The sequence below is a fragment of the Lactuca sativa genome, chromosome 1, assembly GCF_002870075.4.
Source record: "Lactuca sativa cultivar Salinas chromosome 1, Lsat_Salinas_v11, whole genome shotgun sequence".
NCBI classification, from domain to species: Eukaryota; Viridiplantae; Streptophyta; class Magnoliopsida; order Asterales; family Asteraceae; genus Lactuca; species Lactuca sativa.
Window position 1 is genome coordinate 124,871,113 of NC_056623.2, and position 18,099 is coordinate 124,889,211.

Genomic DNA, 18,099 nt, shown 5'->3' on the forward strand with positions numbered 1-18,099 from the left:
AAAACCCTCACGTTTGACCCAAAGTCAAACTTGGTCCAAAAGTCAACGCCACGTCAAACTTGGTTAAAGTCAACGCCACGTTGTGGTCCTCCTTGGCCACACCATGGCAATGCCAAAACAAGGCAGTCGCGATTTTTGATTTCGCCATGCCATGGCTACCCTTGCCACACTGTGGCCACTAAAAATCACCACTTTTTCAATAAGAGCTTAATCCTTTTAGATCTAAGCTCATACTTCCATATCTACTTCTCCATACTGAGTTAATTAATAAAGTTTCCAACTTTATCCATTAAGACCTCACCATAAGACAAGATCTTAAACCCTGAGTCCATTAATTCCTTAATGTGACCAAACTCAAACATAGGGCTAAGAACACTCAATTTAAGACCTTTTTTTCACTAGCAGAAGTTCATGACCAAATGAGCACCACATCAAACTCTGGAGTTCCTCAAACTCCAATAACACTCAATAATGGGACCAAAACATCCAAAAATGGGCTCAAACATCAAACAAGATACACAAAGGTCAATATATGAACTTTATACCTCCAATAAGTCAGAAATGTGAAGTAGATCTTGGATCCAAGCTTGCTCGTTGCTTCCTTGCACCAAAATGAACCACGTTCTTCTTCTTCAAGTTTCACCAAGTGAAGAAAACAACCTCAAGATATAGCCACCACACTCATTTCCATGGAAGAGAGGCTAGTGTTTCGAAATAAAGGGATGGAGGCTGAAGAATATGACCTAAAATGGGGGTTAAGATGCTTAAATATGGGTTAAGCCCTAAAAAATATGTGGGCGTGGGCCTGAACAGGCATTGTGTCGTGGCCATCCATTTTCACATCGTGGTGGCCCTCGAAAATGCGCGTTTGATAAGTATTATGACACGTCGTGGGCATCCAAGCCTCATGTCGTGGCTGAGGGTCTACTCCAAAAATTCTTATTTGATTCCTTAAGTCTTGGCCCACCTTATTCGGAAAGCGAGATGTTACTAACCTATTACACCAAAAGCCCACCAACAATATCCAAAAAGAATAGTAAAAAGAAACACTTAATTTATGTTAAAAAAATATTAAACTATGTATGGATTTGTGCAAGTGATAATAAGAAAATGAGATAAGTTCAAAAAAGATAACATTCCCATGAATGAGTTGGACGGAGAGACTAAGCTTTAGTAATAAATTAACAAAAGGAAGCAATTCAACCTAAATATGTAACGATTGACTGTTTAAAATCATATACATCGAAGACATAAAGCTGAAATTCTGTTACTCCAAATCCAAAAACTAACTTCATTTTAAAATAAATACGAATAAAGAACTCAAATTCGATAACAATTAAACACTTAGTACATATCTTCCATCATCACTTGAACAAATTACGAACATGAATTTCGAATTCAGTGCAAAATTGAGTTAGAAAGGTACAAACTAGTCAATCGAATTCATAAGAATAAATTTAAAGAACGCAATGTGTAAGATAATGGGAGTAGCTATGTCTATAGTTCTCCAATGGCGACAACATTTACTTTATACAGGTCAGGGGTTAGTAGTTTAAGAAACATATGAGAATGATAGTTTAGTAATATGATATTTTGATTTTTAGATAGATTTTCAATATTAAATTGAATTAATCCTAATTAAAATATTACTTTGAATATAGATGTAAATTTTATAGTTGTAGAACGACGTATATGTAATTTAAAATTTTATAAGGATATTTAAGTAATATTAAAAATCCTCCTTAATAAATGAAGGTTTTTTTGCCACATGTCATCTTCTCCTTCATTTGGACACATGACATTTCTAGAATTTTTGAATTTTCTATTTTTCATTTGTCATTTTATTGTAATTTTCATTTTATTAAGTTAAAATTCCACATTTAATATGTAAGGTAATATATATGTAAGGTATTTATTAGAAATGATTTATATATGTAATGTATTCAATGTATTAAAGTCTCATTAATTTTAATAATTAAATTTTTTTCTCATTATTTTATAAATTCAAACTTCTCAAATTGTTAAAAGTTTATATTTAATTTTTTTTAAATAAACTCATATAATACATGAGTCTCACACCTGATTTATAAAAATAAATGAAATTTATCTTATTAAATAATCTCTTAATCTTTAAATATTATTAAAAGAAAGCATTTAATTCTAAACTGAATAAATCAGGATCATTGATTGCATTTCAATCATATATTTTCCACTTTTGGATTATTTGATGACATCATCTTTGTCAACCCATTTATTTTTGTTAATAGATTTTATAGAATGTATATTACGTTTTTATTTAGAATTCCATTAATGACACTTAAATCTCACAAAAAATAAAATGAATTAAATTATGAATTTTATTAATGACAATTAAATATCACCAAAAATAAAATGAATTAAATTAGGAATTCTATTAGTGACAATTAAATCTCACAAAAAATAAAATACAAAAAATACCCCGCCTCCCTCAATTCTTTACATAATATATCTTTTTTTTTTTTTTTGAACCAGCAAATAGATAGATGGTAACTCGACCCGATGGATCAGGAATGCCTTGCGGGCCACCAAGAGGGGCACCACTCACCACCAAAGGGAACGAAGAATCGAACCCACGCCAATCCAAGGAAAATCCCCCAAATGTGCTCAGCCAAGAATCGAACTCTTGACCTCACCCACTGAGGACTATAACCCAGGATACATCACAACCAGCTAGGCTGGTGATCACATGCATAATATATCTAACCTAAGTTTTGTAGTGGAGAAGAAAATAGGGGAAAACATGTTGTTTTGATTTTTACTTAACGATTTAGATTTGTAGTCGAACGACTGGAATTATAAATACATCAGATAAAGGTAAGAAAACAAGTAACTCAAATTCCACTTGACAACTTTTTAGTCATCTCATATATGCTTATTTCTTGATAACTAATATTTGTACTATTTATCGATATTTATGCTAAAGTTGTGACAACATGAAAATGATTGTTACTCAAGTTGCTTGATTTTTTTTAGATTTCTTGTAGGTCGAAATTAGAGTTGACGAACAACAGAAATGGTCGAATTCATCTGGGTTCTTGTGAACGTAAGTAAAATATATTTTGATTTTTATGTTATGAGGGTGTCAAATTTTGTGGTTTGAAAATTAATTGTCACAGTTGTGTTATTTAGAAATTTGAATCGGATCTTTCTATGTGATTCCCCATTTTTTTCATACTTTTGATGAATTGTTCAATAAGTTGAGCAATCAAATTATAAACGATAGACTCATACACAATGTATGTCATATCCTTTGCTTTTGGTTGTTAAAATCACAAATTTGTTTTTTTTTTCGTTTTTTTTTATGTGTTAGGATTTGAGACCTTGATTTGGATACTTAGAAATTTTGTTTGGTCTACCTGTCTACTACCTGTTCGATGGAATGCTTAAGGGAACAATATTGGGATAAACTTGCGGCCCGGTCTAAATTACTTTAAAAATATATTGGTCTAAATTACTTAAAAATATACTTGTCGATTTTTGTTATCCTTCACAGTTTAAATTTGTATGTTTCTCCTTAAAGTTTCATGTTTCATCCCTAATAGTTCTTTGTTTATGTTTTAGTTATAATGTCTTCTTTGACCCTTGATCACATTGGTTAGTTTCTCATACTAAGTTTTATTTGAAAATTATATTTAATTGCAAGTTATTACACTATCTAATACCCCAGTAATCTCTAATATTTGTAGAAGATGATGACAATTATTATTTTTTATTGCAGCTTCTCTTCATATTGATTATCGGATGTGGTTTGAGTTATGGAATGTTGCGACTAAGGGGATTCCACATTGTGGGGCGTTGGAATTCATTACAGAAAGAGGCATGATTTATATACCTTATTGGGTATTGATGGAAATGTTTAATTCTTACTCATGTAGATCGATAAATATTTTACAATATGTTCTTTTAACCTTATATTAGGACCTTTTTTCGAAAAAAAAATTGTTTTTAATATTAAACTTTGAAAAAAAAAAGTTCATATATAGCATCATACTCTTAAAAAATGACTATTTTGGATTATTTTTAGTTGATATGGAAAGTTATATTTTTTGTATATTGAAGCTCATTTAAACGATTGTTTTATGGAAAAAAAATCATTAATAGCATTAAACTTTGCAAAAAAGTTCATTAATAGCATCGTAGTTTCAAAAAATGACTTTTTCGTATTCTTTTTGGCTAATCTAGAAAAAAATTATTTTTTTTCTACATTAGAGCTAATTAATAGGATTTTTTTGAAAACATTTTATTAGTGGAAAATACATTTTCATTTTCTTTCGCGTAATAGACCATTTATGTAAGAAAAATATTTCAAATATGGACCATTTGTGTACTTTTGTTCACATGTGAACCATTTATGTAGTATATAAATTTAATTGTTAATTAGTAGGTCATTAATATGACAAATTTCTAGGGAAAATTTGTTTTTAGTATTGAAATTTGCAAAAAAAAAAAAAGTAGAATGATAACAATATATTAATTTATTTTGTATTTATCATATATATATATATATATATATATATATATATATATATATATATATAAGTTTTTAAATAAGACATAGCGAGATTATCACCTTATAAAAATAAAAATAAGATAGCAACCACTTAATTGATTCTTTATTTCAATATTTCATTATTATCTTTAAACGATTAATTATGTTCTAAAGTTTTGTTATACGAAAATTTTGTCAGATATATAAAAGTAATCATGTTTTAATTTTTCAAATTATAAAAGTAATCATGGTTTATGTTTTTCATATATGAAAATCATATTACGAAAAAGAGTGTTAGCATCTACTTGTTTTAAAATAAATTTCACATATTATTTTAGTTTTTAAACAAATATTTTGACAAAATAATTATTTTTTTAGGATTAATGTATACTTATATATGAATAAGAGATGATACAAGAACAATATATTACGTGTTCTTTAAAGTATAGCATGTTCCTGCTAAGAACATATGAAAATTTGCATTCATAAATAAGTCTCATTTTCTAACCAATTTGCTAATATTTATTGCAACACACCCTCCCTCTAAACCTTAAGCCCCTAAATAGTCGTCTGAAACTTATCATCAAAAGAAACTATTTGGTAGCGTTGCATCACTAATAGTCAAAATAAACTATCTAGAGATTTGGTCCAAGGTTTCCTCTATGTACGTATGAAGATGACATGTTACCATTCAAGCTGATAAGAAAACAATTTCTAATCAAATTATCTTTCGCGATGGCAATCAATAAAGCTTATGGAGAAACAATTCCAAATGTAGGTATTTATCTCCCAGAATCGGTTTCACGCATGGACAACTTTATGTGGCATTGTCTAGAGGGATATCGCATGTCAATACAAAAGTATTAGTGAACTCTGACGAACAATTCAACGACAATGAAGTTTATACATCAAATATGGTTAACAAAGAGGATATCATTGCTCTTTAGGTATTTATCTTTAAGAATCTTTAGAGGCAAGACCATTTTATATGGAGATGGCTTTAGACAAATTCTTCTAGCAATACAAAAAGGCAATTGTTCGGATACTGTGAATGCATCATATTCGTCCAAATTACAGCGTGATGTATAGTTTTACGTTTAACCGTAAACATGAGATTTATTTTGGTTGTATAATTAAGATTTGGATGAGACAAAATCATTTGATGAGTGGATTGTTAAAATTGGTGATGGTAATATTGACGGTCCTAATGATTGTGAAGCTGAAATTGAATTTTCAGAAGACGTTGTTGTTCGCTCTATATGTGACCATATTCATTTAATTGTATCCACCATTTATCTATCCTTTGAAAATCGTCTTGATGATCAATCATATTTTCAAGATAAAGTTATTTTCGTCCCTACAAATGAAGAATTTGATGCTACCAATGACTACATTTTAGGATTGATGAAAGATGAAGGAAAAACATATGAGTTCAAATTCTTTACGTGATACAGAGTTACCAGGTTTTTTTGAGGAATCAATTTACTCTTCAGTTGTGCTGAATGATTTTAAGGCATCTAGAATTTCCAACCATAAACTTACACTAAAAATAGGTGTTCCAGTCATATTACTTTGTAATATCGACCAAACCAAAGGACTATGCAATTGTACTAGATTATACATTGTTAGGCTTGGAAGAAACGTCATTGAAGCCTGAATCATATATGATAGATTCTTTATGGAGACTACTTATATACCTTGCATGAATTAACTCCATCTAATGAAATAATCTCATTCTGTTTTCAGCGGAGACAATTCCCTGTAGTAGTTTATTTTGTTATGGCCACTAATAAAAGTCAATGACAATAATTATCAAATGTTGGATTATACTTGCATAAGCTTGTCTTCACTCATTTTCAGTTATATATTTTTTTGTTTCTCGCGTCACAAATGAAAAGGGATTGAAGGTACTCATATATTACGAGGAAGGTTGTCCTACTAATAAAACAAAAAGTTATGTTTACAAAGAGGTCCTTAGATATTCAAATGTTTCTTTGTTTTTTTCAAACATTTAAATGTTAGCAATAATGCTAAGTCTGTTTATGTTACTTTATTTTTTTTTATAGTGCCAACTTTTTTATACATTTACATGTACATTTTTATATGTTCCCCGCGTTTTACGCGGGGTCATAATCTAGTTAAAATAAAAGAAAAAAAGAAAAGAAAAAAAAACAACACCCACCGGTTCAGACCGGTGACCGGGTTAAAATAAACTTCTCCATCGACGCTGGGCGATTGTTAAACCAGCGTGAGCGTCAAAATTCTGCGATCCCTTGTAAACGTATCTTCCTCTTCTCTCCCGATCTGTTTATCACCGATCTAGATCTTATTAACAATGGCGGCAACACCAGATTTGTTGTTTGGCTTGAGAAATAACTTTTACTTGGGAGCATATCAAGCTGCCATAAACAGCGGCGATGTCCAAAATCTCAAAGAAGAGGATGCAATCGAAAGAGACTGCCTCATTTACAGATCCTACATTGCACTTGGAAGCTACCAAGTAAATTATCACTGTTCCCCTTTCTTTAGTCAATCGTGATTTTTGATCTGATCTATAGGTTTTCTCGATCTCAACAGCTTGTGGTTAACGAGGTCGATTCATCTGCGGCAACGCCTCTCCAAGCCGTGAAATTACTCGCGTTGTACCTTTTGAGCACCGACAATAAGGTGAAGTTTCCCTTCGATCGATCTCGTTAGTAATTTCGAATCGAGAAATATGTAATTAGGATTTACGTTAGCTAACGGTCTGCGTTTACCTGTTAAGGTAAAAAAACCCTATCAAGCACATTATTCTAATGTAAAATTGCTTGAATCATACTTCATAGCTCTCATCATGTCGTGATCTGTAATACTCTGTTTAATTCTCCCCCAAATCGGTCACACACTGGTTTTGAATGTCAAACAAATGACTGAAAATCAAAGTAGGTATTGAATTCACTAGATATGTAACTCTAGCAATGTTTATTTCTAGTAGTATTTGTTATAGGATCTAGTGTGTTTATCAATATAACGTTAGTAAAGAGGCTAACTTGAGGATATGTTGTTCCTTTGCTAGTACCAAATTGGCATTCACACAATATGCTTTGCTCTTATTGGTGTTCTGTTTACTCATGAATTGTGGTTAGTGATATACATATGCAGAATCATAGTGGTAAGATCTAATAGGATTTAGATTCTTTATTCATATCAAGAAATGAGAAAAACAAAGTAAAGAGATTGGTTATGCAAATGAAGTACTAAGTAGTTTGTTTAAAGTTAGTGTATGCATATTTTCTAGCTGTTTTGATGATTGAATGATCAGTTTATGTAATCATTTTTTACATATGGATTTGGATTTTGTAGGAAACTGCAATTTCAAGCATAAGGGAATGGTTGGATGATCCAGCCATTGGGAACAACCCAATTCTCAGGCTTATTGCTGGGATCATTTTCATGCATGAACAGGATTATAACGAGGCTTTGAAGTACACAAATGTTGGGGGAACCATGGAACTGTTAAGTCTCACTCTTACTCTTACTGTTTACTGATATCTTTTAATACTGTATTACACTTTTATCACTATATAATGATCCATGCTTGCTTACTGTTGATTTTTAATAATTATATCCTGTGTTATTTTTCCTAGCTATGGAGCAAATCTTCATCTTGTATCATAATTATGTCATGAATGTATACAATGGGAATTGTGATTTTACCATTTTTAAAGTGTTTAAAGAAAACAATGTGATTTGCTTGACCTTAATTTTACCCTCTACTTGTTACATCTTGAATCAACAATCCTTGCTTTATACTTAATTTTTCTACCTTCACTTCTGTATTTGGTTATAGAATCATAAGTTTAATTAGAAGTATAGCATATATGAAAGGATGCAAAACCTGATTTTGAGTAAAGAGATCATATCATTGATAACTTTTGTTATTAAAATCAGCTCATTGCAGATTTCTGCATATTTGTTTGTGATGTTTGTATTAAGTATTAGGGTTAAATGCAAAAATAGCAAAATACTTTCCTTGATTTGTTTATTATAGCATCCTATTTCCATTGTTTTTGTACTTCAAAAAATCTACCGAATTAGCAATATCATCCTAATACAAAACAATTTTCACTACTATAATTGGTAGATTTTTCAATTATAATGTCCTATTAAGAAAAAACTTGAAAGTGCAATGTTATGCTTGGATAGATCTTTCAAACTCTTAATAAGAAAAAAATCGAAAGAAATGAAAGTAGGATGCTGTAATATACAAATAAATAGAACTGTCAATGTATTTTAGTTGTATTGCAATTACATCATATTTTATTTTATGATTATTAGTAACTATTAAGCAAGAATTGATTTTCTTTATGCTTTTTCTGCTTTCAGGAATGCTTTGAATGTCCAAATTTTTCTCAAGATGCACAGATCAGATTATGCTGAGAAGCAATTGAGAGTCATGCAACAGATTGATGAAGATCACACTCTAACTCAACTTGCTACTGCTTGGCTAAATTTAGCTGTGGTATGCAATTTTCTTCTCTCAAGAAATAGCAACTTACTTTCATTTATCAGTGTATTATATTTATAGCATATTATACTTTGAAAAATAATCCAATTATATCCCTGAAATATGGTTTGTAGTTGTGTAATGTTGCTATAAATGGATAGTTTTTTCAAAGTACAATTCTGTAATAAGAAGAAATAAAAGGATGATGTAAAACAAATTTATGAAAGTAGATTTATATTATGGTTAATCTCATAAAAGACCTTATATATTGTGTTTTTTCCGGATTAAACCTCAAGTTTATTTTTTGCCTGAAAAAGACCTTGTATTTTTTCATTTTTTCCGAAAAAACCCTCAAGTTTGTCTTTTTTTTTTTCCGAAAAAAACCCTCAACCTTCTAAATGCTTCCAAATAAACCCTCAACTTTTTTAATTTTTTTCGAAAAAACCCTCATATTTTACAATTTTTTGGGGTTAATCTCAAAAAAGACCTTGTATTTTGTGTTTTTTCAGATTAAACCTCAAGTTTATTTTTTTGCCTGAAAAAGACCTTGTATTTTTTCATTTTTCCGAAAAAGCCCTCAACTTTGTATTTTTTCCCAAACAAACCCTCAACCTTCCAAATGTTTCCAAAACAACCCTCAACTTTTTTAGTTTTTCTCGAAAAAACACTCACATTTTACAATTTTTTTTGGAAAAAATGAAAATATAAAAGGTCTTTTTCAGGCAAAAAATAAACTTGAGGTTTATTCCGGAAAAAACACAAAATACAAGATCTTTTTTGAGATTAACCCAAAAAAAATTGTAAAATGTGAGGGTTTTTTCAAAAAAACTAAAAAAGTTGAGGGTTTATTTGGAAGCATTTAGAAGGTTGAGGGTTTTTTTTCGGAAAAAAACTACAAAGTTGAAGGCTTTTTCGGAAAAATAGAAAAAATACAAGGTCTTTTTCAGGAAAAAAATAAACTTGAGGTTTAATCCAGAGAAAAACACAAAATATAAAGTCTTTTATGAGAGATTAACCCTTTATATTAAAGGGTTTTATGCAGAAAAGTCTCATTATTTTGTGAAAAACTTTTATGAAGTCCTAAATGTTTTTTTAACAGAAAAGTCCGATTATTTTGGGAAAATCACATAATCTGTCATTTCCTCTTCCAATAAAAAAAAGGACTTTTTTGTTAATTTAGGCAAAATGCTAAATAATCGGGACTTTTCTATTAAAAAAAAAAAATTAGGACTTAATCAAAATTTTTCCCAAAATAATTGGACTTTTCTACATAAACCCTTATATTAAACTACACTTACTTTATTCTTATGTGTACTTATTTTATTTATTTATTATTATTTTTTTTTTAATAAAAGGGAGGTTCAAAGATCCAAGAAGCATATCTCATCTTCCAAGACTTCTCTGAGAAGTACCAAATGACAAGTTTGATCCTCAATGGAAAAGCTGTGTGTTGCATGCACATGGGTAACTTCGATGAAGCTGAATCATTTCTACTCGAAGCACTCAACAAGGTAAAAAAATACTTTAAAATTAAATCATAATATCATAACAAAATTACAAAAATAGTCCCTGTGGTTGTTAAAAGTATGTGCTTTTGGTCCAAAAACGTTTGGTGGCGCATCAGTGGTCCGATTTTGGATACCCTGTGTGGCTTTGGTTCCTATCTCGTTAACTTTTTGAAAATGACAATTTTACGGTTTTACCCTCAAGGACCATTTCTGCAGTTGTCTTTTTACCAAACTACAAGGACCATTGCATAAATGGTCCCTGTAGTTTGGTAAAAAGACAACTGCAGAAATGGTTCCCGAGGGTAAAATTGTCATTTTCAAAAAGTTAACGAGATAGGAACCAAAACCACACAAGGTATCCAAAATGGGACCACTGATGCCACCACCAAACGTTTTTAGACCAAAATCACATATTTTTTACAACCATAGGGGCCATTTTTGTAGTTTTGTCAAATATCAACCTGCTTTATGAAAATTCCAAATTATAGCAAAATCTCAGGTCATTGGTTACAAATTATAGGGAAATTGTCAGAAAATAACGATTAAGTCCCAAAAAAAGCTCTGATTATTTATTTTTTTGCTCAAATTAACGAAAAAGTCCTTTTTTTTTTCTTTTAACAGGAAATGACATACTATTTAGTAAAATCAAATAATCAGGATGTTTTTGTTCAAAATTCTTTTTTGGGACTTAATCGTTACTTTTTTCAAAATATTGGGACTTTTCCGACAATTTCCCTAAATTATAATCATGAATATATTGAAAGTAAGTATATGAGGTTTTGACGCCTTTGATGTTGATATAGGATGCAAAGGATCCGGAAACTCTAGCTAATCTGGTTGTATGCAGTCTTCATCTTGGAAAACCTTCTTCGCGTTTTTTAAGGTAAGTGTTGACTGTTGTCAGTTGTGTTGTCTGGATATATATATAAAATATTTAAATAATATTTTGATGTGTTTGTTTTTTCAGCCAGTTGAAACTGTCGCATCCAGAGCACATGCTCATCAAACGAGGATCAGCTGCAGAGGAAAGTTTTGACAGAGCAGTGCAAACCGTTTAAGATGCGAATATATGAATATGAATATGTTTTAAATATTTTAAAAACTTAGCTGTTTTGTTTGATTGTTAAAATGATTTTGTTGGAAGACTCTTGTTATTTTTTTTTATTTGTTGGTTGAATAATCTAGAAGCCCTTTTATTGTTGTTAGTGACAATACTTTTAAATATTACTTATGTTTGTGATTTTGGGTTATGAAAAATATAAATGTAGAAGGCTAAAAACATCATGCATGGAGGCCTTCATGGACCTGAATCAACTGAATCTTACTACCAATATTAGGCTACATTAGTTGCACGGGATACAATTGGATTGGATTGAGGATTAGGGCATTTTTGTCTTTTTACGTAAACAAGATATCAGTGGCAAGTCTTGATTATATATTTTTTGGTGGAAGAAAATTGCAAAAGATAAAAAGTTTTTGTCATGTTTGGATATGTCAAAACGATGTTGTAGTTGAAAATATGTTATTTATATAAAATGTTTGATAAAAATAGATGCAAGCTTTTAAAATATGTGAATAATTTTATACACAAAAACCAAAAGCTAAAAACTACACGAAGTAATTTTTAGATTAGAAGTGTTTTAGTTTAAAATAAAGTTTGAATTCTAGAATGAAGATTTTCTTTGATTCAATTGTTTTTTTTTTCTTTAATGCTAAATGTTAAAAGGCTCAAAAATTATTTTCTTTTTATGTTATCCACTTGCAAAAATTATTTTCTACAACCATCAATACGAGAGAAGTTGTATTGTTTTTAAAGTTTTCATATAATCATTTACAAATTTTTTTATAGCATCAAACAACTAACAACTGCATCTCATTTTCTTTATCGCCTATGTGGGATACATTTTGGTAAACATTAACAATTTTATTTGCAAATTTAAGTATAAACATTCCATATGTTTTATTTATTTGTTCTTTATTTTGTCAAGTATAATAATATTACATTAAAATTTTATAAAATAGGTCTTTATTTTTTTTTTCATATATATAACTTGTAATACAATTTATTATTTATTGTTAAACTATCAATAGATATTTTTATTTATTAAATAAGAAATCATTTTATCAATTCTATATACAAAGAGTAAGTAAAAATGGCCGATCAAGATATATAACATGAATTAAATAATAAATCCGGTGTTACTTTTGCATTTCTTATCGGACAAATGTTTCATGGGGGTGAATATGTAATTTCGTATGTTTTAACCCTAAATGGTTCACTTCAATCATTATTTACCCAACACTCTCCTTTCAAAAGCACTTATCGGCTATCGCCGCCATGGATGTGAGCTGGTAGATCATTCTTCCGTGAAAGTGCTGTTAGTCTGCATGCAAGCAACTAAATCAACTTCAGTTTTGCATTTCTCTATGATCCTTTTCAAATTCTTATTCGTTTCTGCAAATCATATAATGGAAGTCGCTTATTAATGAACATGAAAGTTGGAATAGTTGATTTTGTGGTTGAATTCGACATGGGTATACTGTTCTCGATGGATTTAGTTGAGAAAATGTTGGAGATGGTTTTTCCAACTCGTTGTGAAGTTCTTTCATCCCCGATTTCTCTGTTTAAAAGGTATTATCTATTTGTGCTTTACTGATTTTTAAGATAATGACGATTGTTGGTATATGATTTGAAGATTGAATTTAGTATATAAAATTAATTATAGCTGATATATAGAATTTGGTTATATGCTAAAAAAAAACTTCTTAAAAAAACGAGTTTACAATTTGGTTAAATTCAAAATAAAAAGTGAATCAATCTTATTTTATTTTTAATTTTATAAGTTTGTGGACATCACCCTACTACCATTTTCAAGCACAAATTAGTATAATTGTTTCAAACTCTTACTTTGTGTATATAGTTAGAACCATATTCTTTTGGGTGATTTTTGGTGATATTGTTATACTCTAGAATTTAAATTGTCCTTACATTGTGTGCAAAACTTTGTTGAATCCATTTAGGCAATGACTTCCCGAGGGCTATAATTGGGACTTCACATATGGATGGTCAAAAGACCAACGATGAACAAGGCCAACATTCCATGGAAAACTCTAATGACTTTGGTCTTATTTTTTAGGCTAATCAACAAGAAATTTTGTATGCAAGCCTTATTAGAAGAGTAAAGGGGGCTCAAAAATTTGTGGACATTCAAGCCCTTAAGGACCTACATATCTATAAAGGTGTCCACAAACTCTTCAAGAACATAGGATGAAAAAGTTTATTGAATCTACATGCAGTAAGTTATCAAACACCAATGTTGGAACTTTTGTCATCAATTAATTTTGACTACCAAAAAAATATCCTTACTTTCCGTTTGCTCAATCAATCTCATCAAATTCATGCTTACATCCTTTGTGATATTATTAGTGCTCCTAAAGCAAAAAGGGATGTGTATACAACAAAATGAAGAAAAAATATTATGTTTGAGCAAAACTGCAGAAGGTTTTGAAAAAGCATCTCTTGTGAAGACGAGTTTCAGTCAGGCACAGCAAGAGCTTCTAGAATTATTCATCCGGTCCTGAAGGTCATCCACCGGATTATTGTTTCTCTTTTATTTCCTCAAGAAGAGATTAGCAAGGCAAACAAGAAAGAATTAGAAGTTTTATGGTGCATGATTAACAAGCCCGAGGAAGTTCCTTACTTCGGGTGTTGGGTAATTCAGAAAATGCTCAGAAATGCCTTGAGCAACTTCATTGTGGAGACATGGTTTCTATTATAGCTGAACATCTTGGCCTCCACTTACCCAACAACCCAACATATATAATCACGGGCCGTACTCGTCTCTTAATTGATGTTATGGAGACCATCACCTTTTTCACCGCCTTCCCAATGGGGATGTTCATTGGACCGTAGATGGAAAATAGTATCTATGGATTGACAGACGAAATAAGAAGATATCCACCAAGTACTTGTGCTTCCCACACAACAGTAACAGTCATCATCATCCCAACCCCAGTGGCCTGCATATTATCCTACTAATTATCATCCTTCACAGTTCCCACCATATCTTCCACCCGGCCCTCAATAGGCCGGCTGTGCCTCTCTCCAAGCATCGAGGACGATGCTTATTTTAAGCTTGGGGAGAGGCATCCATCAATGCATAAATCCCATTGCATGTAGGTTGCATGTAATTTTGTACATATTGCATTGTATTATTTTTCTTTTTCATCATTATTATTATTATTTTTTAATTTTTTTTGCATAGAAAATTGTTCAAAATTCAAAAAGATTTTCTTTCTATTTTATCTCTAATATGTTTGCATTTTGCATCTAAATTTTTGAATTGCATTAATTGTCTTGTTTAAAAAATAAATTAATCCAATCCCAAGCAGCCGAATCTTCTCAAAACAATTGAGTTGTTAAGTGAGTCGTATGTCATGAGATTAGACTTGCTCTTTTTATTGAAAATCTAAAATCAAGTTAATCGTACACGAACACACCTCCCAAAGTTACTTGTGCAAAACAGAAAGTGAGAAGATTATCAACATTGGAGCATAACAACGGTTATGAGTCAATCTTTGGGTCACGTGACCAGTCTTATGAGTAGTGAGTGTTCAATTGAACTTAGAATGTCAAATTCAAGAGATCATAAAAAGAATAAAAAAAATAAAGTGTACCGAGCCTTCCAACACTCTAAAAAGTCATTTCTACTCATTCCCTTTTATATATGCTGCTTGGGGACATAGTTTCTAACTATACTTACGGGTCTTTGCGTGTTGACTTCAGTCCCCCGAAAAATGTCTAGAAGCCTCTCACGTTAATAAACTGTGAGATGTCCCATAATAGAAAAGTCAAGGACGAAAATATAAAAAAATATACATAGCAAATAAATTAATAAGAGTGTTATGTGTAATCTTAGTTAAAAAAAATAAGTAAAAATAAAAAAATATACATATTATTAAGTTAATCTATGACCTTTGGGACTCGAACAAGTAAACTCTGAAGGGTGTTTTACACATAATTGCCTAAAGCTAAATTGTTTGGGACTGAGTTGAAACTTCGCTATACATGTTTCATAGAAAGTCATCAACTTAATAATAGCAAATAAAGCTAATCTGTGGCTTTTGAGGTTCGGGCAAGTAAACCCGAGGGACCTCTTTAAATCTAGCACACTAATGTCATTTGATTTGGATGTGTTGGTTGGAAGCTAGTTACATGGATTTCAAAGAAAGCCATGAGCTTTATTTGTAGAAAAATGTAATTAGGAAGTTTGTACATATTTGTGTTTATAGTTAATTGAATAATATGTTTAGGAAAAATGTTTGGCTGCCAAAAGATTCATTTGGACTTGGACTTGAACTTATGACATTAGGGCTGAATGTTAACTACTTTGACTGGTGTAAGTGGTTTGAAGTTTGTAACCAATCTGGGTAAATATTATGGAATTTTTAGAAAAGATTTTTCAAAAAAAGATTGTTGTTAATCAACAAATAGCTGGAATCGGTCATTGTTATATTTTATGAAACAAAGATGATTGAGCATGTTTTGTCACATACAATTTCACGAGAGTAAGACCATAATTTGTTCCATGTGTTGACTTGATGATATTGAAAGGGGTCAAGTGTTGTGATCTTTGATTATGTTGAGTTGCATTAGGGAGTGGCCAAAGTCTTATTTCTATTGTTATATAATATTTTGAGACTAAAGTCAAGTTGACTCAAAGCACGACAGTTAAATTCTTAACTATGGTATAAAACAGTTGGATCTTTTTCATGTTTGTTTTGATTTCTTGCATTAAGTTTCAAAAAGTTTTAACTTTGAATTTCTTTTCTTCTTTTTTATTTTATTTTCTCCAGTTTAAATTTTCTTGTTCTTTCTTGAGGACAATAAAAGTTGAAGCTTGGGGAGATTTGTTAGGTGTATTTCATGCATCCATTTTATAGTTTTAATCCATAAAAGTGCATTGCATTTAGGTTTAAACTCATGCATTTTGCATATTGTTCGGGATTTTTCATGAAACAATTTCATTCACACATTTTTGTGACATTTCAGGGACTTTTGGAGGTAGTATGTTGTTGAAGGAGGTAAATAAGAGTTGCTGCCAAAGTTTCAGAACTATTGGAGCATTGGGAGGGAGATTTCAAGAAAATAAAGATTTTGACTTTATAGAGGTTTACACGGCCGTGTAAATGAAAGCCTTGAGTTTACACGGGCCGTGTAAACGCATACTCATGAGCAGTGTACTTCGAAGGCCTGCCCGATTTGAGCAATTTACTTCTTGTGTTTACACGACCGTGTAAATGGTCGGTGTTAGTTTTCACGGGCCGTGTAAACGTGTCGACAGTTTTAAAACAGTTTCATTCCTTTGTAAAAAGAGGCATCCGGTTCCTTAAGAAGTTAAGTCGAATTTGGGAGTAGAAAAGAGCGATTTTAGGAGAATTTCGAAGTGGATTAACATTTAGAAACACTTTAATTTGCATTTTGTAACTCAAATTGAAGATCAAAATTGTTGAATTTGTAGTTTAGCTTAGACATGTGTGGCTGATTTCTTTATCATTTCTGATTCTGAATTCTTAAGTATTTATTGTTAGGTTGTAATTTACACTTGACTTATGTTTAACATTTATTAATCTTTGATTTGATTTTAATTATGTGTTTGATTGGTTCTCTTTTTCACTTGATCAATGAATTAGGGTTCTTATCAATCTATTTAATCAAATTGTAAATTTCGTATATGTTTTATGATTTGATGTTAGTAACATGCACTTGATTGGTTGTAATTAGATCAAAATAAGTGTAATCAAAGATTAAATGTTTATAATCCCAAGGTCATGAGGAATGTTGAACATTGTTGGTAATAGTTGCAAGAACTTAATGTTATTTAATGATTTGATGAAAGAACTTATTTGAATTGAATCAATTAAATGAAGTTTTATTTAAAGAACATGTTTTGTATTAAACACTTTTGTTAACTTGGATATTAGAGTTTATTAGTATCTAAATTAGTAACCTAGATTGAACATGAATCACAATCATATTACACTTTACAACATAATACATGTATTTGAGTCAGAATCAGAAATGTATTCTTTTACTGAATTTTGTTATCAATCTTGTTTATTTATGAAGTTTAATTCGAGTTCAAACATAATCTCCCATTTTAATTTTGTTTGTATGATGTGTGAGAATATGGTTAAATAATAAGTCCCGTATTACTGTGGATCGACCCTGCTTAGTCTATACTATCTCTAGTGTATGAAGTAGTAGTGACTTGAGTTTTATTGTTATTATTATATCCAATTATTTGTTGGTTTGACAACCAAACACATTGGCGTCGTTGCCGGGGATATGGTAGTACTAAATGTTTATGCCAAGATTTTTCGCACAAGTATACTTTTACCAGTTGATTTGGAGATAGAGAAATCTGCAAAACAAAGAAGGAAGCAAGCCAAACTTTTAAAAAACAACAATCCGGAGCTTCTTGATCAAATCCATCAACCACATCTTCACCAACATCCAAAAATACCACTCCACCATCTTCACCTTTACCCAAATCTGAAACCTTTATCCCTAATCC

At 30.8% G+C, this 18,099-nt stretch overlaps 1 protein-coding gene and 1 long non-coding RNA gene across 2 annotated transcripts; both read left to right on the forward strand.

The window, feature by feature from the left end:
- Positions 1-6,762: 6,762 nt before the first annotated feature.
- LOC111893534 (coatomer subunit epsilon-1) lies at positions 6,763-11,727 on the forward strand. Its single transcript, XM_023889613.3, has 7 exons — positions 6,763-7,028; positions 7,106-7,195; positions 7,871-8,022; positions 8,894-9,029; positions 10,370-10,525; positions 11,326-11,405; positions 11,490-11,727. The coding sequence occupies exons 1-7, from the start codon at positions 6,864-6,866 to the stop codon at positions 11,578-11,580; spliced, it is 870 nt and encodes a 289-aa protein (XP_023745381.1). The 5' UTR covers positions 6,763-6,863; the 3' UTR covers positions 11,581-11,727.
- A 1,037-nt stretch (positions 11,728-12,764) lies between these two features.
- LOC111893570 (uncharacterized) lies at positions 12,765-14,834 on the forward strand. Its single transcript, XR_002850902.3, has 2 exons — positions 12,765-13,154; positions 13,544-14,834. It is a non-coding gene; the product is annotated as an uncharacterized LOC111893570 (long non-coding RNA).
- The last annotated feature ends 3,265 nt before the right edge of the window (positions 14,835-18,099 follow it).